The sequence below is a fragment of the Ochotona curzoniae genome, unplaced genomic scaffold (assembly GCF_017591425.1).
Source record: "Ochotona curzoniae isolate NIBS_2020 unplaced genomic scaffold, NIBS_Ocur_1.0 scaffold_4701, whole genome shotgun sequence".
In the NCBI taxonomy this organism is placed as follows: Eukaryota; Metazoa; Chordata; class Mammalia; order Lagomorpha; family Ochotonidae; genus Ochotona; species Ochotona curzoniae.
This window is the reverse complement of record NW_024467122.1, coordinates 46120257-46145510: the sequence shown is the minus strand read 5'-3', so window position 1 is coordinate 46145510 and position 25254 is coordinate 46120257. Positions and strand designations below refer to the sequence as shown.

General features: G+C 39.9%; 1 protein-coding gene across 4 annotated transcripts in view; it reads left to right on the top strand.

The window, feature by feature from the left end:
• MEIS2 (Meis homeobox 2) overlaps positions 1–25254 on the top strand; it is a 215578-nt gene that overhangs the window by 65306 nt on the left and 125018 nt on the right. For all 4 annotated transcript variants that reach the window (XM_040969378.1, XM_040969377.1, XM_040969380.1 and 1 more), the window contains exon 8: positions 1512–1657. In XM_040969378.1, the coding sequence (XP_040825312.1) occupies positions 1512–1657 (146 nt within the window). The remainder of the gene's footprint in view (positions 1–1511; positions 1658–25254) is intronic.

The window sequence follows — 25254 nt, the reverse complement described above, 5'->3', positions numbered from 1 at the left end:
GAAATGTCAATAAAATTAATCTGCCAGCTCTTTGCTGTGGTTTTTCTGTTTCTCTGGTCAAACAAGGTTGAGGGTTTTTTCAGCAAGAAAGGAAAAGGACAGGTACAGGGGAGCCCACAGACAGCCTCTCTAAAGTTAGGTGTGAGTGGCCCAGTGGGCAGCCTGTCTGTGTGGTAGCACACCCGGAGAGAGATCCAGAGAGATCCGTAGCATGCCTCCGGAAACTACGGAGCGTCCAGCTCAGGCTACATTGAGCACAGAGTTTATTGTTTTAGGCTTTCTTGGACAAGGTTTTTACTTAGCACAGGATTTATGGCATTTACGGCTAATGAATGTCTATTCTTAAATTACAAAAACCCCCATCTCAGCGCAATTCCCAGATGTCCTTCCAGGACCCTGGCTTCTTAAACACCAGCAGGGAGCATAAACTCTCCACTTCTCTGTTTTCCTCTTTCGTGTGGCTCCAGGCTAATGATGTGCAAGGAAAACACAGCCATCTATAAAGCCCCAGTGCTGTCCCCGTATTCTTCATTTATTTTGCATTTGATTATGCCACAAGTCGGATCTTGTTTCTTTCCTTTTTTTAAAGTTATTAGTTCAAATATTAATGTAGGGATATGGCATATATTGCTGTTCTTGATTGATGCCTTCCCAAAAACAGGAAGACGTGCTCATATGAATTTTAAGAAAGTAGGGGTCCTGCTATGCCTTGCCAGAAGAGTTTTTCAGATACATAATTTAGATGCCCTGCAGGCAGGCTTTCAAGGCATTTTTGCCGGAGGGCAAGAAAAAATAACTATGACTGTTAAAAGTAAATGATTTTTGCTAATGCACAATTAATGCCAGAGAAAAGCACAGAAGAGAAAGATGTTGATAGAAACTTCTGATTAAGTGAGCACTGTACCTTGATGTGCATCTTTTTTCACCCTCATGATAATGATCAGTGGTGCTCAGAGCTAAAAGTTTTCATGTCATGCAAATGCCAAGTGCAGGGTCACATGAGGAATGTGGGAGTGTGTGTGCCGAGGAGGTGAGAGTTCTAGGAGGGGCTGAGCAGGCAGTGCGTTATGTGCAATCAACAGTGACACAGTTACTGTCACCTGTGCAGGCAGTCTAGAATATATAGACTACAGAACATTTAACTTGATCACCCTGCAGTCTGTGTTCGCTATGGGCACGGGGATGCGTTTCCACCGAATGGGTTTTCTGATGGCGCTTTTTCCACATTGGATTCCATAATTGACAAAGAGCTACTGCACTGTGTCAAGCACACAATTATAATTGAATTAATGATATGGGCGAGTGTGAGACACACAGAATTAACATTTGAAGAGGCCTGGTTTAATTTTGTCTTTTACATATTTGTGTCTCCAATTATACTTTAATGAAAGAGAATATACCAGCTTAATGGATTTCTTTCAACAAGCTCAGCTGAGCTTGTCATTAGCTGCACGTTGTTGTTGGCATCCTTGCTATGTTTTGTCTAATGTATTTTCACTTCTTCCTACTAGGGGATGGTTTAGATAACAGCGTAGCATCACCTGGTACAGGTGACGATGATGATCCTGACAAGGACAAAAAACGCCAGAAGAAAAGAGGCATTTTCCCCAAAGTAGCAACAAATATCATGAGAGCATGGCTCTTCCAGCATCTCACAGTAAGTCAAGATGAAAGAGATGAAGTTTTTGTTGTTTGCTGATTTCTTGAGTTCTCCCAGCAAGTTATACAGTCTCATACTGATTTTTAAAATAATAAGATGCTTGCCTTTTTCTTTTATAAAATCACATGACTAACGAATTTAGCTGTGGTTGTATCAACTGTTACCGTCCAAAGAACACCATCTAGAAAACAGCAGATTTTTTTTTTTTCTTTTAGGAGCTCAAGGGTAGACCTTATTCAAAATGATTTAGGTCCCCCAAATATCATATAGAAGTAAATTTGTCATGCATAGCACAAACTATGAATGCAGCTTTGGATCATACGTCTACAACCAAGGGAAGTGGCTGTTAAGAGCTTGTGAATCTATATACAGTGCTGATTATGCTGTTAACGAAAGCCAACTCATCAAGCAGGCAAAACAGAAAACCCACCTTGCTGCATGCTGTGTCCATGCCCACAGTATTCGGTGCAATTCTAATCGCAGAAAGAGTCTGCAAACGTGTGTTTATATGACAAGTGCAGAAGGGTTGTAGGTGTGATAATGCCTTTTTGTTTGTAGAGTGGAGATTAAAGATTCGTTTTTAGTTCTTCAAGTCCAGTTACCTTAAAAGCTAACCCCCATTCACTTCCGGGAAAGGATTAACCGCATGCAACATTATAAAGTCACAATTTATCTTTATCCTGTTTGCAGTTGGTTTTATGTGTCTGTATATACTGTTGACTCTAAGACTCTCATGACCAAAAAAAAAAATTACAATGTGTTTTTACAGAGGAAGTAGGCATGGTAGGCATGCTTGTATTTTACCGTTGGTTTGGAAATCCTGGGAAAATGGTAACATTTTTTCTAAGGATGTTTCTGGCTGTTGTGTTGTTTTCAGACCTGTTTAGACTAATGCTTTAAACCAGAGGAGCCCATGGAACACTGCAGGTCCTCTTTGATTATCCAACTTGTGTGCTGTGGTGCTGAATGACATTAGTTACAGTGTCATGGGTCCAGGACAAGGTTTCTTTCTTATTTATGGCAGTGGTGGCTGTTGATCCACTCTTCTCCCAGATCTACAAAGGGCAAGGGGTGGAGTGGTGATGGGAGAAAACGTGATAGATTCACATTCCTAAATCGGCCATTTTGATGTAAGGACATTAGTAGCAAACTAAGGTGTATCGATCTGGCCTATGGTGTCAGGATTAGCTGGCAGAGCCAGCGAGGTTGCCTGCCATGGTAGTGGTTATTCTTGCCTTGCAGCTATGACCATTTCAAAGGTCAGGGCCCTGCACTGACTTGGCTCAGAGGAATTAGACAGAACATGCGGTCGCTGGGCTGATTACTTAACCAAAGACAAAATAATGAGTCCTAAGCAAATACTGACTAATTGAAAGGGCTGTAAATCCATTACATATTGGTCAGGGATAATCAGGAGTATTTAATCACTTTTATCTATTCAGGAGCACTGGAGCTGCAACAGCAAAGCCCTGAACCTTGCCATGTGCTTATTATTCTCATCATTATCAAAATTACTTCACAGCTGTTCTTTGCTACATCACCTCAGCTGGAGATTTACTAACCTGTAAAATGTTTTTAATTCGGAAGTCGAGGGAGCGTGAGGGGAGGGGTTTCTCATTTTTTAACCCAAGGTTGGTTTGGTTAGAGTAGCAGCTCAGAGAGGCAGGACAGCTGCAGATGGCTGGCAAGTGCCTCACCCCACAGCTCACCTGTGCGCTGTCATCTTCTTGCTTGGCCTTTCTGGATCAAATATAAAGACTTCAAAACAGTGGTTTTGCAAGGAAACATTTGCATGTGTTTTCAACCTCTCTATCCTGAAAAAAATCAGTGTTACAGAATAGTCTGACCTGGGAGAATCGCACTGCTGTGTTTTACAAATGAGGAAACTGAGACCTAGAGAGGGGAAGTCACCAGCACAAGGTCAAGCTGAGGGCAGGACTCAAAGCTGCCCAGTCTTCCCACCCTGCTGCTTTTCACTACCGTGTGGCTTTGCTAAATCATTGTCACTGCTGACAGTTACATAGAGATCTCACAACCTCAGAGTCAAGGGGAAACTATGGAGAGGCCAAAGCCTGGTTATGTATGAACTGTATGTCAAGCTTCCTGCTTCCCTAGCCTTTCGGAATAGAGAGAAGACTTTCTGCCTGTATCCCATGAGTTGAATTTCATGTGAAGTGTCCCAAGCCTTTGCTGGACCTCTTGCCTTCCCCTGCACATGCCCTGTCTCCTGCTCGGCTCCCTCTCCAGCACAGTGCAGCTGGCTGAGAACTGTGGGCCGCCAAGCATGTCCCCGGGTGTGTGTCGTGGCTCTGCTGCACTACCAGCCACCTGTGAGAGGTTATCCCCACCCTTCATCTAGTTCAATGTATACCGGGCTTTGTGCAGAATTCTCTGCCCAGCTAAAAATTTTAGTGAATGTCTGCCCATGAGATAGGGAGAGAAGACTAAGCTTGAGTTGGGGCCATCAGGAAACCTACTGGTACCTCTCTGAAGTTCATGAAGTCTTGTGGACCTCTCTTTTCCCCATCTCTACGTTGCTTTCCCACGCTCTCAGGTTTTGGTTCTGCTCAGCAATGTTGAGGCAGAGCAACGCGCTCTTAGCCTCTGGTCACCATTTCCTCTCCTTCCCCCTTTCTTTTTACTTCTCACCAAGGGCTGTATTTTTCTCCTCCCCATGACCTTCTTTCACAACATGCCCCTGCCATTACATTCTCCCGGTGGCTTACCCTCCTTTCCCCTCCCTGCCTATTCCTCTGTATCTTAAAGAAATTTTGCTACATTTTCTTTTTAGAAAAAAAAAAATTCCTCTCTTCTTCCGTACTTCACCCCCACTGCAGAGCACAGGTTCAGTAACTTTGATGAGGATAGTCCTGTAAAACTTTTACTTTCCGATCTTTAATGAGCTGCAAGATTTACTCAGCTGTAATTCTGAGCTCAGAAACCGAGAATAGAGACCTCTAACTAGCGACATGTTAATTCAGACTTCTTTTCTTACATGCACTAACAGGCATGAGGGAATCCTCAGGACTAGAGATGCCCCAATATATTTTTTTGTCATTTAATTAATTTCAACTTTCAAAGTGAAATGTTGGCTCTGGCTCACCGAAAATAGACATAGTCTAAATTATTATTTCATGTGAATTTCCTTACAAGTTCAATGTGCATTCCTCCATTATTAGTCCCTTTAACATTATTTCAAACCAGTTTGTTCCCTTTTGTGTAGTATGACCTGTTCTTGTATTACAATAATCCCCGATGTACCCTTTTTTCTTTCTTTTTTAAAAAAGAAGCTAATTGAATTATCTCATTATTTTAATTTGTTAAGCAAATGTATTTTGCATCTCAGGATGTGTTCTTAAGGAGGGGGCTACTGAGGCTTTGCCCCTTGAATGGGCCATTGGCCCATTTTGACATTCATGCATTCATTAACTAGCAGAACATAAAAGAGCTCTGGTTGTATTTTTTTTTCCCAAACACCCAACCAGCATGCAGCAACTTTTTCCAATAAGCCACAGGGGTCTCTCTACATATGTTCTCAACTGCAAGCTATTGTCACCTATTCTGAATACCTCAAAAGGCCCAGAGGGGGAAAAAAAATCCACCTCAACAAAGGCCAACTGTAGCAATTGTTAAGTCTTAATCTCAATATGACAAAAATCATTAACCTTCAGTTTTCTTAGAAGAACAAGTCTCACTACAACTGTAACAGTTAAAACATCTCTCAAATTCCTAAGCACTACAAACTTTAGGGGGCTAGATAACAGATTCGCAGCTGATAGATTGAGTGGTTGGAAATACTTAAAGCAAATCCAAAGTGGTATTTTAAAAAGCAAGGTAGCTGATAAACTGAAGAGTTTGCTATTTAGAGTTGAGAACTTTGAATTTGCTTAGTCTGAGACTAAATAACTATTTGTTGGTTTTAAACCACCTACCTCCAAAATTCCCTTAAAAATTCTCTAGGAAATTCATGATAATTTTAAGGAAATAAATTCATTTAAGGAAAAAGAAATCCAGCTTGCAAAAAATATTGTATTTACCAGTACTCTTTTGCACTGGTTGGTGATTTGGCCTGGCTTCGTGGGCTAGGAAATCCAGTGAAGACTCAAGAAGGGCTCTGTTATCCACCCATGTGCTTTCCCTGGAGAGTACCCAAAGGCAAAACAGAACACAACAACAACAGCAAATATCTTGGGGAAATCCTAAAGAAGTATATTCTTTTGCTAACACATGGAGATTATGATCTCCTAAAAACAAGCCTACCATTACAACTGTTTTTATTTGATTGAGAGATACAGAAAGAAACAGCAAGAAATAATACCCAGACTGGAGGTTTATTCATAACCATGAAAAACTCCTCCATGCCAAGAAGCCCTTGGTGCACTCAATTAGGCTCTCAGGCACCTCCACTTGCCACCTTCAAGAGCTTCCCTGGTTATGTTGGAAAGAATACGCTTGATTGTGGTATAAAAACACAAAGTGCTCGTACACAAAGGCTCTGCTTGCTCAGACCAGTTTTTTTTTCCACCAAAGGTCTTATTTGAAAACATAGGGATAAAGCTCACACTTAGAAGTTATGGGACTTCTTTCAGAGATGCGTATTCAGGGCGAGAAGCAAATTTTATTTAAAAGTGATATCATGCATCCTTCAGAAATTTCAGATGCTAAAATCTCTGTTCCCTGTGCCTGGCAAAATGCTTTGACTCCATCCTGTGATCCTGTAATCCTGGGGTTGGAGAACAGGAATGAAGCCAGTCTCTCATTCACCCCTTACTTAGCAAGGAATTGGAATTACTTATTGGAATTGTGTAAAGGTGTGAGTCTGGCCATAATTTTTTTTTTTTTTTTTTTTTTTGCTTTAGAACTTGTCACTCTGCAGAGACAGTGTACCCAAATTGTGAGTAAATATAGTTCCAGGTTATATTTCAGAAACATTAGTATCTTTTCCAGTGTGTTCATGAGGACCATATGATAGCAAACTTAGTTATGTCCAGTTCGTTATCATGATGTATGTGAGCAGGAGAGAGGGAAAGGAGGAGAGAAGGAGACAGAAAGACTTGGGTTATTTTGCCTTTAATTAAATCTCTTCATCATATTCACATCCAGATAGCTTTTTCCCTTAAGTGAGATATTCTGAAACACTCAGTCCCATGCCTGGCTCCTATAATAAATATATACTATATTATGAAGTAACTGTAATTCTTATTTTAATCTGGTAGAATGGCTAGCAGAAGGCTTTGATCAATACTCTTGGGCATCCAAAGTTATACCGCCAAATAATTTTTTTATTGTTGTTTTTTGATACAATTTAGTTGGCAAATAATTCTTAAATATTGCTCAGTAGGAGAGAACGTGGACCAAACTCTGTCTTCTTAAAGCCACATAAGCCTTTGATAACTACGCAGTAGTGAGAGTATCATTGGAAAGCTAGAGCATACAGGAGAACCTTGTTGGACGTGGTGGAGGTGGTAAATAAATTGCTTATGAAATAGCTTAGGGTGCTCAGCTGGGCCTTCCTTTACTAGGGAATGTTCCCTTTTACCACATTTCTAGTATGTGACCAGAATGTAGAGGCGCCTGCTTCCTCAGAGTGCTGTGAGATAGCATGGTAATATTTTGTAAAAGGGTTACTGAATGGGAAGTTAGAAGACTTAGGTTTGAGCTGTGTGATTTTGGAGAATTTATTCAGCTTCTTTGAACCGACTTTTCTTTACAATGGAAGCAGCAAATATCTGTCCTACCAACTGGTTGGATTGTTGTGTGGCTCCAAGGATGTAAACTGTAATGTGTTTCACAAATGTCAAGGATTGAAGTCTTTTGATTGTGTGCTTGAGTTTTAAGTTGCTTGGGATCCAAGGTATCTCATGAAATCACCAGTTATATAAATACAGTACTGCCCACCTCATTCGTCTCCACCCCAATTTCTCTACTTGTCCATTTCCAGAAATGTATCCATGGAGACACTGTGGTAATTTCTATCATTATATATCCTTTAAAGGACCTTGAATGGTTAATCGAATCAGTATTTCATGGACATTAGTTATTCCTACTTGGAAATTAGTGCCTTCATGATTCTGAGATTGGTCTACTTAATAATAATAGCTATGGACAAAATTAATACCAAATATGAAATGTTGGCCTTCCTTACAGTGAGAGATGGCCTTTCTCATATTCAGAGATGCAAATGTGCACTGAATACAAGTGGAGCTCAGAGACTGGAAAATGCTGTGGCAATGCATATGCAGAACACACAGCTGTAAAACACCAGCAGAAAGAGCTTGTCGCAAACATGCAGCACAGTGAGGCCGCCCCTAGCCTTAGCCTTTGCGTTGTTTTTCTGCTTGCCAGGAGAAAACATCTGTGAATTATTTGAATGCAACCTTAGACTGCAGATCGTTTGAATTGGTGTCATCTCTGTTTAATTTCAGGAAATGATGTCACAATGCATTAAACAATAATGCTGGGTGATTTATTTTCCCATGGACATGCTGTCCTAAGCATTCCCCTCCTCTTGCAATGTTTCCAATTAACTGTAAGCTTGAGTATTCTTCCTATTGATAATGATTTTGAGGGGTAAGGGTGCAATATTGGGGTGGGAGGAGTGGTGATTGCAGAGGTTGCCAAGGTTCAGAGCACATCCATCATGTCCGTATTGAGACAGGCGGGTACTGAATGTCACTAGGATCACCAGTGGCAACATAAAATAGTATTGGTTGGTTTCAAAGAATGTCTGAAAAAGAATTCCTGAATGTACCTGTGCTCTCCGTCCAACGAGCCAAGGGATGATGTTAATAGTCACCTGCAGACGGTACCTCAGGCTTATCAAAGTTTCTGTGCACTGCCTTCTTTAGTAAAGAATAGAGGATATAAGTCAATTCTGTGTGCCATCTGTCGTCGTTTTTACAATTTCTCAAATTAAAGAGACAGGCCAAAAATTTAATGTTGCGTTGAATCCTAGAGAAGAAAGAAAATTGCAAGTGAATTTACTTAGTCTCTCTTGAGGAGTGAAAATTGCATGCTGCTGTGTCATAACCTTTTACTCATAGGTCCAATTTACTGTTTAGAATTGGATTATGAGGACTTCTGCATGGGAAATACCGATGCTTTGGGGATTCACACGGTTCTGAATGACGTTGAGGTACAGTCACCAGTACAGTGGTGGCACAATGGCTTTTCATGGAAGTGATGAAACACACAGTTCCTCAAAGCAGAAACATTCGCGGACATGTCAAGATGATTCAAAGCACATTAGACAATCTCATTTAAAAAATTTATCTGAGATAGGATAAGAATATTAACTCCTGGAAAGTGAGTGACTGACAGACACATTTAAAAATAGGTAACTGATAGAACAAAGAGACATTTTAAGACAGTGAAGCTATTCACCATATAATGGTAGATACATGGCGTCGGATGTTTGTCTAAATACTTGGGATGTGTAACACTAGGAATGCTAATGTAGTCTGTGGACTTTGGATGATAATCCTGTGTCGTGTGGGTTCATTTACTGGCACAATGTACTACTGTGGAAAGGTATGAAAGTAAGGGAGGGACAGCTGGAGTGGAGGCCGCCTTGCGTTGGCGGAAGGCGGGGATAATTGGAAAGTCTCTATACCTGCCTCTTAGTTTTGCTGTGAACCAACAACTAACCTGAAAGATCGAAGAATTAAGTGCTTACTAAATTACTGTCAAAAGAAGCTAAAATAATCATTAGCTCGAAGTTTAGTACCCAGTTTCATAAAATATCACTCGACACGTAGTTGTTTAAAAATATGTTAAAGAATTCAAGGAGATGAGAATTGAGGACCCTTGAATAAAGGAAAATAGAAGGCATGTGCATATCTGAATATTCAGCTATTTAAAAACTCCAAGAATAGAGTGCCATTAAATGCTTTTTGGTGGAATCCCTGAATATTCATTCAGAGCACAGGGAAAATTTCCATTTCTTCATTCCACATGACCACAGTTTGCAAGTATATTCTGTTGAGAAATGGAATTACTGGCAGCTAGAGGCCAGGTTGCCTGAGCTATGCGAACACTGACTGTCCTTCGGCTTTGCTGAGGACAGGGCAATAAACTGACCTCAGTGTTCAGGACTAATTCCAATTGTAGGCAGTATTGGTGCACACATTTCAGAGAACACCTGAAGTGCCCTGCCTTCTATGCACAGTAGTCTGTTTTTACAATGTGGCACAGATTATGAAGTGTAAACATGACATCCAGCCCCACTCCTCCTGGTAAGAAAAGGACGAGTAGGAAGTATTAGGCTGGTTGAACGGAATTTGCCTTATTGCGTTTATGTGCTGTGTGCCACTTTCCGAACTGATCGGCAGCAGTTGTTACAGTATACCCTTTAAAGGTGCATTATTCTCTTTAAAAACATAATGTAATATCATTTTCATGCTTTTACATTTGCCATTCCTATTTTAAATTGCCAAGTCCCAAATCTGCCAAAATTAATTTTTTAATCTAATAGTGAATAAGTTGTCAAGTCACAATTTCATGGTAGATAATTTTTCTTGAACTACAGCTCATTTCTAAGTTTTAATAGATAGCAAATATTTTTGACCCTTTGTTTTCCACAAAAATAATTACAACTCAAGAGGCTATTTTCGGGGGAATGTGGAATGGGCAAGAAATGAAGAAAATATTATTATCTAGTTACTGTGAGCATTTTGAAAAATTAACATGAGCCACTAATCAGCCCGCTCCAATTATCCCTCCAAATTCACTGATAGCCAGATAATGAAGATTTATTTTTGTTTATCCTGTACCCCATGTTGTTGCTACTCTTCATTTAAATTCCTCAGTTATCAGATTATAATATGATCACCTAGATTAAACTTTTTGCAACATTTCCTTGTGATTATGATCACAACTATTCCAGCATTAGTTTTGACTTGAAACTATTTGGCAACTCTATAATTAATAATGTAGAAAGGGATATTCCCCTAACTCCAGTCATACTACAGTTGTAAATGACTTATTTCTTACCCAGAATACATGGTGTGACCCTGACAATAAACAACTCCAGTGTACTGGGGCGGTGCCACACTAGTCTTTTAAGGAGAAAATGGCTTTTATCAATAGCAGAGATGAATGCTGGATTATTCCCTGTGGGTTTGGTGACACATTGAAGAACTCTATAAAAGCAGCCTTATTTTTTTTCCCCACAGTGAAAAGTTATAGGTTCCATTTCACTGTTTCAGGATACCTACAGGCAGTTCTTGTGTTGCTATACTTCTTTTAAATCCTGCTTCTCAGTGAATTTTTTGAGAAACAGTGGTAAAAGAAAATGAGAATGTGGGATCATATTGATCAATTGTAGGTTCAATCACTGCTTTAACTTCTCAGAAGCCTAAGTTTAGACCCATATAGCGTAAGTCTCACTGATTCCTCAATGGTACTTTTGACGAAGACCCCCTTTTACAGCTTAATCCTAAAGCTTCTGCATTCTCTGTTGAACAGTTTAAGTGATAATCAAATATGATCTTGTGGAGAGACGTCCTTTTTTAATGTGATCTTTGTTGCCAGTCTGAGAATCCTCAATAGTGAGAAACATGTTTTGTTTTGTTTGTCAGAGAAAATTTGAAGAAAAATGTGATTTAACCCTCATTGGTGTTTATATTCTTACATGCTTTTGTTAATTACTATCCAAAATACCCCCAAATTTATTTGAAATGTATTTAAAATCCGTTAAATAAAGACAAATCTGTATAATTCTAATGGTCTATGGTTGGTCCTTTTAGAACAGACCATGGGAATAATTGCAATTTGTAAAAAAATTAAAAATCCCACCTATAGACAGTAAAGATGATCTTAATTCATTGAATTGAATGTTTCAGGGCACAAACATTTCAGTGAAGGAAATTGCTATTATTTACAAGACTACATATGAGAGACCTTCAAAAACTGGATGTAATGTGTATATTATATGAGAAACTGGATATGGACTTCAAATTTTTGTGCCAAAATAAGCATTTTTAATGTAATTTTTCCATATACATTTTAAAGTCTCCAGAGGCAATGAATTTGGCACCAAATTGCAGTTGCTTAAGCGGGATCCTAGTTCCAAGTTAGCCTTTTGTCCTCCAGGTTATCTTGGGCAAATCCTTTAATTTATTTGCATGTCTATCTTCTTACTTTGTAGTGGTGGAGTTTGAGTTAGCAGGGTTAGAAATTACCTAGTGGAGAGGGTAAAATGCTATGCAATTATAAAATTATATCCATTAATGTTTTCATATAATATATTAAGAATATTAATTTGCTCTGTTTTAACTCCATGAAACCAGAGCTTACATTTGAGTCAACCGTTCTTCAGAGAAAGAATATTGTAGTAATTTCTTTTGGCCTGTCTGGAATAGGAATCATGTCTTACACAGAACATGATATATATGAAGAAAAGAAGACCATATGGGTTATCCATACCATGGCAGTTTTGGCAATATCATATTTTCAAAATTTTTGGATGTTTAAATGCTCAAGCTTAATAGAAAGAACTAGATAATGGCAAACCTCGTAATAAACTTACCTGAATTATAGCTTTGTAACAAGCTTGTCGGGGATGTGAGCATCTTTGCTTTTTGTCCATTGGCTTTTCCACCAAAGAATTAACTGGTCTGCTGGGCTACCACCTTCAAACTGGCAAAAGTGGTGCCAAAAAACAGTGTATGTCTCTAAAATTGTGACCTCACAGGCCTGCTCTAAGGACAGTGAGGTCCTCTGTCAGACACAGATCGTTTTGTTGAAGCGAGAGGCTATTGGGTCTTTTCCCCCTGATGATAGTTTCCATCTGGATGTTGAATCAGTCTTCCTTTTATTCTGCAGTATTATTTACAGATGTTACAGTTCTTCAGACAGTGTCTACTTTGCTGAAGTACAGAGTACAAATGGGAGAATAGTGAGGGAATCTTGGAAAGGTATGTTGAGATTCTAGGTTTAGATACAATACCTGGAACATAGTTGAGAGGATTTTGGTGAAAGCTGGCATTGATCTTTGTAGAAATCATGCTTAATTGGGTAAAGGTTAGCAGAGAAGAATGCAAAGGAGGTTGGAATATTTTTGAAGGAGGCATTGAAAGGTAGAAAAAAATAATAAATAGCGATGAAAATATTAGAACAGGGATCAGCATTGTGATGTGGCAGGTTAGCCACTGCCTATAATACTAGCCTCCCACATCAGAGTGCTGGTGCCTTTCCACTTTCCTGCTAACATGCCTGGGAAAGAAGATGAAGATGACCCAAGCATTGAGCCTGCCCCACTGTAGACAAACAAGGATGGAGTAGGTCCCTAGCTTTAACATGACCCAGTCCTGCTTTTATGGTCACTTGGGGAGTGAACCAGCAGATGGAATGCCTCTTTTTCTCTCTGTCACTCAGCCTTTCAAATAAATAAAATAAATTTATTTTCATAAAGATTTATGAATACTCATAAAGATTTATTTTACTTATTTGAAAGGCAGAGTGACAGAGGAGGAGAGACAGAGGGCTTTCCCACCCACTGGTTTGCTTCTCAGATGGCTCTAACAGAGTTAGTCTGATCTGAAGCTAGGAGCCAGAAGCTTCTGGATCTCCCATGTGGGTGCAGTGGTTCAAACACTTAGGTCATCCTCCACTTCTTTCCCAAGCTATTAGCAGGGCACTGGATGGGAAGAGGAGCAGCCAGTGTCCATTATGGATGTCAGCGCCACAGGTGGAAGCTTAATGTGTTACACCAAGGTGCCTCACTTTTTTTTTGAGACATTAGATCAGTGTATATAATCAGATCATTTAACAAGGGAAGGAATTTCAAAGTCAAGAAAGTAGGTTCTATGGAAAGATCAAGGACAATAATGACCAAAACTAAGCCTTTGGATTTGGCCCTTGAGGGTCATGGTCTATCTTTGAATTCTGCAGACTGATAAGGGAGTCCTTAAAGATGGGGGAGAGGCTTTTCAGCAACAAGTACCTCAGATATAGCATCAGAGGGATGGGATTTGGGGGAGAGAATGACAAAGGGTGACATAGAACTTACAAAAAGTAAGCAATGCAGGCGGAGGTTGGGGAGGGGATAAGAGAAATCCCAGAAACCTATGGAACTGCATCATAAAATGATAATAATAATAAATAAATAATGATTTACAAAAGAGACATAGTTTATAATGATAAGCTGAGAGATCTCAGGAAAAATCTTCCCTACTGAGGTTATGAACTGCAGAGAGTGATGGAGAGCGAATGAGGAGGGCAGCAAAGGGTATTCTTGGAGCAAAGGAAGGTAGGCTGGCATGTCCTGTCACCACAGCATGGTATCCTTTCTCACGCAGTGCTCAGGAACCCAGGAGCAGACACCAGAGAAAGCAAGCCTGGTGATGTCAGCAACGGGAAGCAAGATCTCCTGAAATTAGACCAGGAGACAGAGGTCCAATGAGACAGTCTTTCCTAGGGTTGTGGCAGAAAAACAGTTCTATAGTTCATTTGAGTAATAAATTGACTAAGAAATATTAAGACATTTTCATAAAATAAAAATGAGGGAGATCTTGCCAGTGAGTATTACTAAAATGTGTTATAAAGCTACATGGTATGGCATTGGCTAAAAAGAAGAATAATAATTTTGATTAAGTAAGAATCCATAAATCAACTCAGATATGTCAACAAAGAGTAATTTTAAAGGCAACATTTTATATCTGCTTAGGGGAAAAAGAATAATTCAGGAAATTGTTTTTAGATAATGGTTTAACTGTCTTTGAAAAAAGAATTGCTACTTTCCATCAAAATAAATTCTATATTTAAGAGTTCTTTGAAATAGATGATTGTTTCTGTCTCCTTTGTTTTTCAGACTATAAGAGGAAAGGAATGATAAAGATGATGAGAGACTAAACTGACTTAAAATAAAAAATTATAAAGTTTTGAATGTTATCACATAAACAAAATAAACATTAAATTGTAAAGAATATATGCAATATCAGAAGCAGCAAAGGATTTGTGTTTTAATAAAGGAAGCATTATACAAACAGGGGAAAAAATGGCCATTGGGCCTTTTAAAAGTTGTTTAGTGCTGAGATGGATGTGGTGGCACAGTTGGTTCAGCTGCTACATGGGAAGCCCAACAATGCTGATTTCTGTGCCAGCTATGCTGGTTCCTGATCCAGCTTCCAAGTAACGCCTCCTGGGAGGCAGCAGACAATGTCTCCAGTGCTTAACCTGTGCAACCCACCTGGGAGACCGGATGCGGTGCCTGGCCTCTGGCTTTGACCTGGCACAGTCTTGGCTTCAACATTGCAGGAATTCTCAGGATAAACCGGCAGGTGGAAGAGCACGTTCTCTCTTTCTCTCTTTTTCTCCCTTGTAGATTAAAAACTAAATAAACATTAAGTATTTTAAAAATATTCAATGTCCTTATCAAGCAAGTACTTTTTAAAACACCAGCAACAAAATGTCTGAAATAAATTAGGAAACAATTACAAAATTATAGTTCTCAGCACTGTTTAGGGTAGAAATAAATATCTATCTTAATAATGACAATCAAAATTGGGCTAGTCTTCCTAGAATCAAGCTGGAGATATGTATAAAAGACATTTGAAATGTGTTCATATCCTTAATCTAATGATACGATTTCCAGGAGTTTATCATCAACAAATAAACACATACTAAAATTATTAAAAATTGTATATACACAGGTATTTGTGACAATGAAAAGTCAGTAGCTACCATTGTTACTAATTTTAAAAAAGTAAGCGAATGACATAGACTACTGTATAATTTTAAAACTCTATTCCCCAGAATATTTTCTGATGTGAGAAAAATCTCTAAATGTGTAGTTGAGTGAAATGGAAAAGTCAGTATATAAGCCATTATTCCAATTGCATAAAATAAATACAAATATAAATGGATATATGTATAGGATGTCAAGTGGTTATTGAGTAGTGAGATTTAGGTGATGTTTTACTTTTTATGTTTGAAATCTTCTGTTCAATATGTACTGTATTTATAATGTGGGATGATATATTTTATATTTGTACTAGGAGAAATAAAGTATATTAGTTGTACTGTGAACCTTGAACACCAATGAGGTACAGATTAAAGGAAGACCAAAGAGTCAGGTAAACAGGGCTTTAATATTGGTGTTTTAAGTACAGTGTCCTGCCGATGAATTTCCAGGGCTGGTGAAGCAGGTGTAGGTGACATCAGAATTAAGAGAAGCCAGTTATCAGAAAGATCTTAATCATGCATATTGAAACATTCAGTAGTAAAGACAAGTTATTTGAATTGGAACGTTCTATCTCACACAAACATTTTGAGTGGCTATGACTTGGAGGTTGACATTCTTGGGACAAGAGTGAATGGGGAGATATGACAGCAAAGACTGAGGACTTCATGAGAAAGATACCTGGGAATTCTTACGTAGAGAGTTGAGATTAGGAAGTAAGGGAGGAAAGAAGCTCAACTGTCTGTGATTCCTGGGAGATTAATATGGAAGAAAAGTAACGTCAATGAAAGTGTATTGGTTTGCTTGGGCTGTCATAACAATGCCAGCTGGCTTAAATGACAGAAACTGATTTTCTCCCAGTTCTGGAGTCTGGAAATGCAAGAGCAGGAAGCCAGCAGAGTTGTATCTGGTAAAGGTTATCTCTTGGATTTAGAGAGCCATCTTCTTATCCTTGTGTGAGTCCAACAATCTGACTGCATTGGGAGTTCATTCTTAACACATCATTTAACCTTTACTTCCTGAAAGCTCTCCAAATACAGGTGCTACTTTAAGTATAGTGAGGTTGTATCCCGATAAACTTAGCCTAGACTGAAAATAACCCTAAATAAAAAACCTGTTTAAATACAGTGAACCTCTAGAACATTTGGCCCAAGTACACAATATGCTATAGCATGTCAGGTGCTTATGCTTCTGAGTTTATGGTGGACCAGGTGCCGTGGTTGATTTTGCTGTCCAGCAGCCCAGGAGAGCATTGTAACATGAGAGTTATCACAGTACCTATCACTTGCCCAGGATGTTTCCAAATAAAAGTGTCATTTTACTGCACTTTTAAAAAAAGATGTATTTATTTTTATTGGAAAGTCAGATATAGAGAGAAGAGGAGACAGAGAGGAAGATCTTCCATCCATTGATTCATTTCCTAAGTGGCCACACTAGCTGGAGCTGAACCAATCCAAAGTCAAGAGCCAGGGGCTTCTTCCGGGTCTCCCATACAGGTGCAGGGTGCCAAGGCTTTGGGCTCTCCTCCGCTGTTTTCCCAGGCTACAAGGAGGTAGCTGGATGGGAAGTGGGGTCTCCAGGATTAGAACCGCTGCCCATATGGGATCCCGGTGCTTGATAGGCAAGGACTTTAGCTGCTAGGCTATGGCACCAAACCCTTTACTGTACTTATTGTTCTGTCATCATCTTAAGTTGAAAAATCATGAGTAAAATCATGATTAGTTGCGTCCCTTTTGTGTAATCAAATTTGGGATTAGGGCTTTAGCACAAACAAAATTTGGAATAAAGAATGATATCTTACCATAGCAAGTAATTTGTGTGGAAACAGTATTTCAGGACAAAATTAAGTTTTGTAATGTCAATGCCATGGAAAGGTGAAAGTTTTCTTTTTCTTTCCATAGCTTCACAAGTGAGGGTAAAGACATTGGGTCAAGTTCACTCAGGTTGTGTGGCCAGAAAGACTACAACACCAAAGTGTTAGGATTTCAGTTAAACATGGGTAGTAATGGAACTCTTTCCTTTCCAATACTGTCAGAGACTGAAGGAAGGAAGCCAAGGGGTCTTTATGAACTAGCAAGTGTTTCACCAAAGTTCTTGTGGAGGAGGAGGCAAGGGGAAGCAGAGAAGGCATGAGGCAGCCTATTCAGTTGGCTGAAATAAATTGAGTTCTTATTTTGATCATGCATGAGGTTTGTTTGATCTAGCTGTTTCTCTTTAGAGTTCAGTTTTACATATGCTTCAGCATCTAACCAGCTTGTGTAGTTTCAGGATTCTCGTGCTCTCCCTCGCTCCTTCTTTTTCTTCTGTTTTTAGACCGGGGAGGGGAAGCATGGAGGGGACTTGGAAGGCCGCCGATGAGGCTCACTCCCTGGTTTGGCAGACCGTGCCCTTGACCCTTCCTCGGGACCTGTGATTAATACATGCTTTGTAAAGGAGACTTGGCAAGCCCCGCTCTCCCCAGGACTTGATTCATAATTCACAACAAGCAGGAGCAGCGCAGTCTTTGTGGTGGCTTGTTTGCTCTGCACTGCCCAAAAAGCAGCGCGTTCTGACCTTCGCTGTTATCTAATCAGGAAGTAGACAGTCCTGGCGTGTAGTTGAGCCCTCACAGGGCTCTCTACAACTGTAAATTATGTTCAAGCTCCCTGGATCTGGGGCACACCACACTTTACATTACTATTGTGTATCTTAAAATAAACAGCATAGCAAGCTGTTTATTTTGGTGTTACTATGTATGCAATTTTAAAACAGTGGTTACTTAAACAAATGTCTCTGTTCCCACAGCACTTGAAAGCCAGTGTTTGCTCCTGTGGTTTTGGATTTTGTCACTTCTGTTTGGATTATATCTGAAATCCACTCTGTGAGCAATTGGAATGAACCTGGCAGCACCTAAGATCGGGGCCTGTGGAAGGGCGCTGTCATCACCACGTGCAGCTGTCTCTCCCTCTCCCCATGCGCAAGCTACTGCCGTTCCAAAGACACAGGCACAAACGAGATACTGTGCTTTCTCTGTGAGGCTCTAAATTTATTCTCATCATTGACCTAGTGAGTGCTGGATGTGAGTTCCTAGATACTGTGCAGTTTTAATTGAACAAGTAGTGTGTGATGATTCTATTGAAAGATAACAAAATACTACTTCCCAATACTCATTTAAACCTATCATCTTTGTATTGCAGACACAGTGCATTTTTGTTGTTGTTGTTGTTGACAGAGAATGGCCAAGATGAGAAGGAAGCGAGGGGAGAGGGAAGCAGCAGATAAAAGTGAATATAAACACATCACAGTCTGGATGGTGACATGCCTTGTGACCTTGAGCCCTTTTATGTTTCTTGAATATAAGGTGGACTAAAGTGTCTTACAGATTTGTCAGACCTGTATGCTGGCAGATTTAGGCTTGATTCGCAGGAGGCCTCTGGCTAGCATGGTTTCCTTGGATAAGATGTTTAACCTCTCTCAATTTTCACATAAAAAATGGTTGATTAGTATCAGGATGTAAGGGAAGCTTGATAAAATAGAATATGTAAAACAGTCTCTCTGGGGCGTGTGTTTGGCCTAGTGGTAAAGTTCCTGCTTGGGTTTAAGCCCTAATTCCTGCTCCCACTCAGCTTCTTGTCAGTGCAGATTTCGGCAGCTAGCATATACATCTCAGTGCCATTAGTGGAGGATACCAAAACCACAGTCATCTTTCCATCTTGATAACATGAATTTCTTCTGTCGTGCTTGCACATTATAAGATGATTTTTGAAAATATCTTTTTCTGAAAGTGAAAGTGACAGAGGAGAGAAAGATCTTTGATCTATTGATAAATCAAATGATCATCCCTATGGGTGGCAGGCAGGGGTCCGAGTGCCTGGGTCATCTTTCCCTGAAATAACAGAATGAATAGCAGGAAGCTGGATCAGAACAGAGTAGCCAGAACTTGAACTGACACTCCTAAGTGACATGCTGCTGTCATTTAACCTGCTGAGCCACAATACCATCCCCTAAAATATTTTTTGACATTGATGGGTAGGCTAGCATTGTGTTAGTATAGTGGGTTAAGCTAGTGCCTATGAAGCTAGTATCATATGGGAGAATTGGTTCAATTCCCAGCTGCTCCATTTCCAATCCAGGTTCCTGCCAATGCACCTGGTAAGATGGCCCAAATTCTTTGGCCATTGAGCTGATGAGGGAGACCTGACTGAAACTTCTGGCTCCTGGTTTCAGCCTGGTCTAGCCATGGCTGTTGCAGCAATTTGGGAAGTGAACCAATGGATGGAACATCTCTCACTTTCTCTGTAAGTTTGCCTTTCAAATAAAATGAATGAACCTCAATGAATTTTTATTTGCTTGGTAATGAATGAATGGGTAAAAACTTGGTTGGAATCTTGGGTATTTCAGGCAGTCTAAATTCTATATAATTCTAGTTTCATAAAACCAGAAATGCTAATGAAATGATGTGGGTTTCACTGGTTAGGTAGCCACATTTTTCCAGCTTCTGAAACTTGTACCATGCTGCGAAAAAGTGAAGACAATCCTTAGAGCATTCAGAGTGGATATAGGAATTTTAGTTGCAGGCCTAGATGCGGTAAAAAATTTTATTTTGGTGTTGTTCTCTCTAAAGATTACCATGCAAAGTATTTTTGAGTCTACAAACCTTTTGTAAATTACAATTATAAAGAAAATGTTCAATGATCAAAGGATGACAGAAAGTTTGGATCAGACTTCAGAGTCACTTAATAGTTGAATTATCTTGGACAAGTTATTTCACTTTTTAAAAAGATTTATTATTTGTAAGGTAGAGTTACAGAGAAAGGAAAGGATAGAAATCTTACATCTGCTGGTTCACACCCCTCACTCCCAAATGGCTGCAACATGGCCAGGAGCTTCATTCAGATCTCCCACATGGGTGCAGTGGCCCACTTCCAGGAGCCAGATTGAAAGTGGAGCAGTCAGGACTGAACTGACACCCATATGGGATATTAGCATTGCAGCTACAACTTAACCCTCTAATCAGCAAAGCTGGCCCCGTTATTTAACTTTGCAGCAGTCTTCACTTCGTTCTTTGTCAGAGAGTCACTTTGCTTCCTCTCAGGGTTAGGATACACAAAGGAGGTGCTTCATGAGCACAGCATTTAACCAGTTACCTACATTAAATTTGAGGAAAATTGACTTGTAGAATTATTTCAGTCCTTTGAGGGAAGAAAATATTTTCTAATCCCCTTAAAAATTTTGAAGAAGAAATGAGCTAAAAATGTTTAGTGACATTGGCACAGCTGCGTCCTAAACTTCGTAGACTCTCAAAATCCCATTTCTACTAACAAAACTAACAACAAAACTCAGGAGAAGGGTGTGAGATAAAAATAAGTAGGAGAGGACAGGCATTTGGCTTAGCAATTAAATCTGTTCTTGGAATAAATGCTACTTCTATTGAAATACCTGGGTTTAAGTTCTGGCTCTTTTCCCCAACTCTGATTTTCTGCTGTTGTACACCGTGGGAGGCAGTAAGTGATAGTTCAAGGTGAATTGAATCCATGACTCAAGGTGTTAGCCTGGTTTAGCCCTTGGCTATTTGCAGATATTTGGGGAGTGAACCAATTGATGGGAGCTCTATGTGTGTATGTACATGTATGTGTGTATGTGTCTGCCTTCAAATACATAAAAATGTAAACATAATAAGTGGGAACTAATAGGAACTTCTGGTCATACCAGAAAATCTGCATTCGTCAGAGCTTAAAGCATGTCCCACTTCAATTCTTTCTTAGTAGACCGAACTTTTTAAATTCATAATTAAATATATATATATATATAGATAGATAGATTTTTTTTTAAGTTTGAAAGAAGGACACACAGAGACAGACAGACATACAGAGTGCCCATCTGCTGGCTCCTGACTTACCACCACTACATGCATACCCTGGCTGTGTGGGCAGAGGCCAAAGCCGGGAGCTGGGAATGCAGTCCAGGTCTCTCATGCAAGTGGCAGAAACCCAGTTATTCCTACAAGGGTATGCACTGGCAGGACACTGAAATCAGGAGCCAAAGCTGGAAATTGAACCCAGACACTTCAGGGTGGCTCATGGGCATCTTAACTGGCTGCCTTCCCAATTGGCCAAATACCTATTCTAGTCATGCTTTCGTTAATGGCATTTTCCTTCTTTTCCAATCTGCTTATTGCTTTCCTAATAATGAAACATAACCTGGCAAGCTTTCTATGTTCTTTCTCCCAAGCCTTAGCACTAATCTCCTTTACCATGATCTCTGTTTGCTTTGACTTCTTTCCATCCTTCCTCATTTCTTTAATCTCCTGTGTGTCATTTGCATCTGGAGTTGTGTTTTGCACTTGTTTGCCTCATTGGGAATGGTCAAAATTCTTATTATGGAGAGAGCTATGGAGAATATACTTTTTTGCCCCCAGTAAAATTCGATGGCATAGTGACAACTGTGTGTTTGTTAAAAGGCAGTTAGGCATGAATTAGAAATACTTCACAGCAGATGTGTTTTGTGAAAGGATATGCTAAAAAATTAAACAGAATACTTTCCGGTTATAATTTTAGAAAAATATTGTGCAATGAAGCAAATTTACAATTCATTTAAATCAACCTTTTTATAGAGTGTGTGCCTTCATGATAAAATTTTGACAATTTTGCAATTTGTTTCAGTGTTTCATTGAGGGGGTGGGAATCCATCTGTTAGTTATTTTGGGGGACACCGTTACATCGAAAAACTGATTCCTAAGTCGTACACAGACTTCATTTTAAACTAACGTGTAGCTGTTTAAAATGACTTAGTGTAAAGTAGAAGTCCTATTATATGCATGAAAAAAAATTTTTTTGTCAGACATTGTACTTTACTCTCCAAAAGCTTTTGGGGTCTTGAGCTTTTGCAGATTTTTCTTATTCTTACCTCATTGGACCCTTTTAGAGCTGCTAGAAAGACTGTTTTTTTAAGTTGCTACCGTTGATACAGTTGCTATTAATCACTATCTGCCATGTTGTGACGCAGGTTTAATAACATCCCATTGAGTGGCTTTTGCAAGCTGGAGGCGTACCAACAGCACTGGCCTTTGATATTCAACTCACATCAGAAAAAAGAAAATGTAGGGTTAAAAAAACCTGCAAATAGAAAAAAAGAACAAAAAACTGGAGAAAACAGAGTAAAATAAAAAACAGATAGCTTTCTGTGTGCGGCTTATTTTGCCATGGAAGCAGCGAAGCTATAAATCTCAGCAGTGTTGTTTGAAAAGTGAACATGAGGCTGCTAAATTTATCATTCATTCTTTGTTGTTTCAGGGGGTAAGAGCTAGCTGACTTGGCTAACTTTGGTTTCTGCCATCCCTAATCAATACCATTTTCATTTTTCCCAAAATAAAATCAAAATTGGACTTTGCTGGATCAAAGAATAATGGGGAATTTTACCAATGATTGGGATAAGGGGGAAAAAAGAGGGCTGGCGTGAATCATCTGGATGTTTTGTGAGCATGCATTTTCTTCCACTTCACAAATTTGGAGAATGGGATGGTATTCTTTCATTAGAAAAGGAAAGGCTATCTCCTGCTGTAACTTTAAACATTTAAATCCGCATGTAAAATTTAAAAAGCCAAGGGAAAGTTCACCACAGTGAGTTAATGTGGAGCCTGATGTGGCTGCAAAATTTCCTCCTTTTGTTTGTACTAATAGACTGTGTTGCACTGCACAGGGGGAAAAAGGTAGAGAGCAAGCCTGGTACAGATGTGACTCGCTATGAATATTCATGAGCACCAATGCTCCTCCTTTCCTGCACCATCCAGGCCTTTCTGATCTTTCTCTTGCACAGCTCCCAGATGCTCCCACCAGCCTCCATCCCACACTTCCCCCACCTCAGATCTGCCCTGCCTGTTCAGGCCCTGAACAAGGCCACAGTTTATTTCAATAACAGCCTGGCATAATGCAGTGATCAGTGGCCCTAGTGTGTGTGTGTGTGTGTGTGTGTGTGTGTGTGTGTGTGTGTGTGTGTGTATGAATGAGAGAGGGAGGGAGGGAGGAGAGAGAGAGAGGAGTATCCTCTCATACCAAAAACAAAGGTGGGGGAATAAAAAATGTTATTATCCACAGTTTTATGAATCCAACTCCCCTTAATGTTCATTATTTAAACCAGCAGCAATTACAAGTTCAAAGGGGTTTAGAGGGCCAGCAACCCGCATAATCACTGCCAAATTAAGCGGGGCTCATTCGTCACAGGAGAGTACACCCTGAGCGGTGAATCATGCATGCCATGACAGGCTCTGATTTACATAAAGCAGAAATCTGTGCCCTCTAGGGCTGCACAGTACTTCCTTTCAGGAGCCCTGTGATTCGTGGGTTTGCTTTTGGTGTGAGGAAGCCGACAGTGCCTCATGCATGGTAGAGCATCCCACTAAATGGTAATAGTAGGCTTCAACTTAGTGTTTCCTTGAATTCAGATCACATGCTGGGTCACAATGTTAGTAAGATCCCCAGTCTGGGAATGAGAAGAGTTTGTTTCCTTACAATTTCTGAACCAAATACTTTGATAGCTAAAAAGAATTAGAGTTTGGGTACAGTTGTGTTTCCTTTTATGCCCAACTATTCAAGTCTGGAGTTAAAAATCAGTGATGCTACTCAGGCAAAACACTCATGATCTAAATGGTTCGAGAAAGTGATCCACAGAAGACAGCCCCCTGAGCCTTTACTGTTTGGCATTTGGAGATCTTTTAAGTGTTGACTACTGTCAGTTAGGACCAATAAGAGAAATAAATTGTGAAGCTAGGCATGATGTTTCCAAATTTTTAAGATATTTTTGTTGGAAAGTCAGATATACAGAGAGAAGGAGACACAGAGAGTAAAGATCTTCCATCTGTTGATTCACTGCTCAAGTGGCCACAATGGCCAGAGCTAAGCCAGTCAAAAGCCAGAAACCAGGAACTTCTTCTGAGTCTCCCAAGTGGGTGCAGGGTCCCAAGGCTTTGGGATGTCCTTGACTGCTTTCCCAGGCCTCAAGCAGGGAGTTGAATGGGAAGCAGGGCCACCAGGATTAGAACTGGTGCCCACAAGGGATCCTGACATGTGCAAGATGAGGACTTAAGCTGCTACGCTGTGGAGTCAGGCCGGATGTTTCCAAACTGTAGAGGACTTCTGATTGCAACTAGCCCAAGAAAACTGTTTGAGAGCTGTCATCAGTCATTGAAATCTCCTGAGTGTAAATGAGAAAAATTTCAGAATTGACATCAAATGGAGGTGCATTAGGTTTAGGATAATTGTGTAAGACACCAAGATGATACATGCAGATTTTTATCTCCTTTTCTTAGATGTTCCCTTTTGTCCCTTAGGCAAACTCCATACTGTTTTGTCGCTTGTTTTCCTTCGTTTGGAGAGAGCTTGTCTTTCAGTTGTGGCTGAATCGTCTCAGTATGATGATGTCATGCCTCCACACAGTCATTATCTCTTCCTCTTTTCTGATACAGTGCTACAACCACACTTAGGAGTTGTAGTGTTTGGGCTTTGAGAATTAGCTTGGCAGTTTTGGAGATTACATATATATATATATTTTTTTTTTCTGACTTTGAAGTGCAGATAAAGGTCTTGTGGTTTTGTCTCTTGTTACTGAGTCTGCACTACACATATATCAAAGCAGTGTGATTTAAAAAGTTCTTTGAAGTAGATCACAGTCATTTTTGAAGCAATGTGGCAAAATGGACCTGACACGCCCTCTCACAGGCTTGCTGGTCTTGTGTTGCTGGTGACACTGTGCTGCCGCCACCCTAGAGCTCGCAGGGTTTTCCACCTGGACATCAGCTTCTGGAAAATAGGCTTTCCTGGGCTCTTTCCTGTATTTTTTTTTACCCTAAAATTCTTCACTAAATGGACATTTTGGGTGTGTCTAAGTGTTAAAACATCCATGAATGTTATCTCCACTTTTGCAGGTATACAGTGTGGTG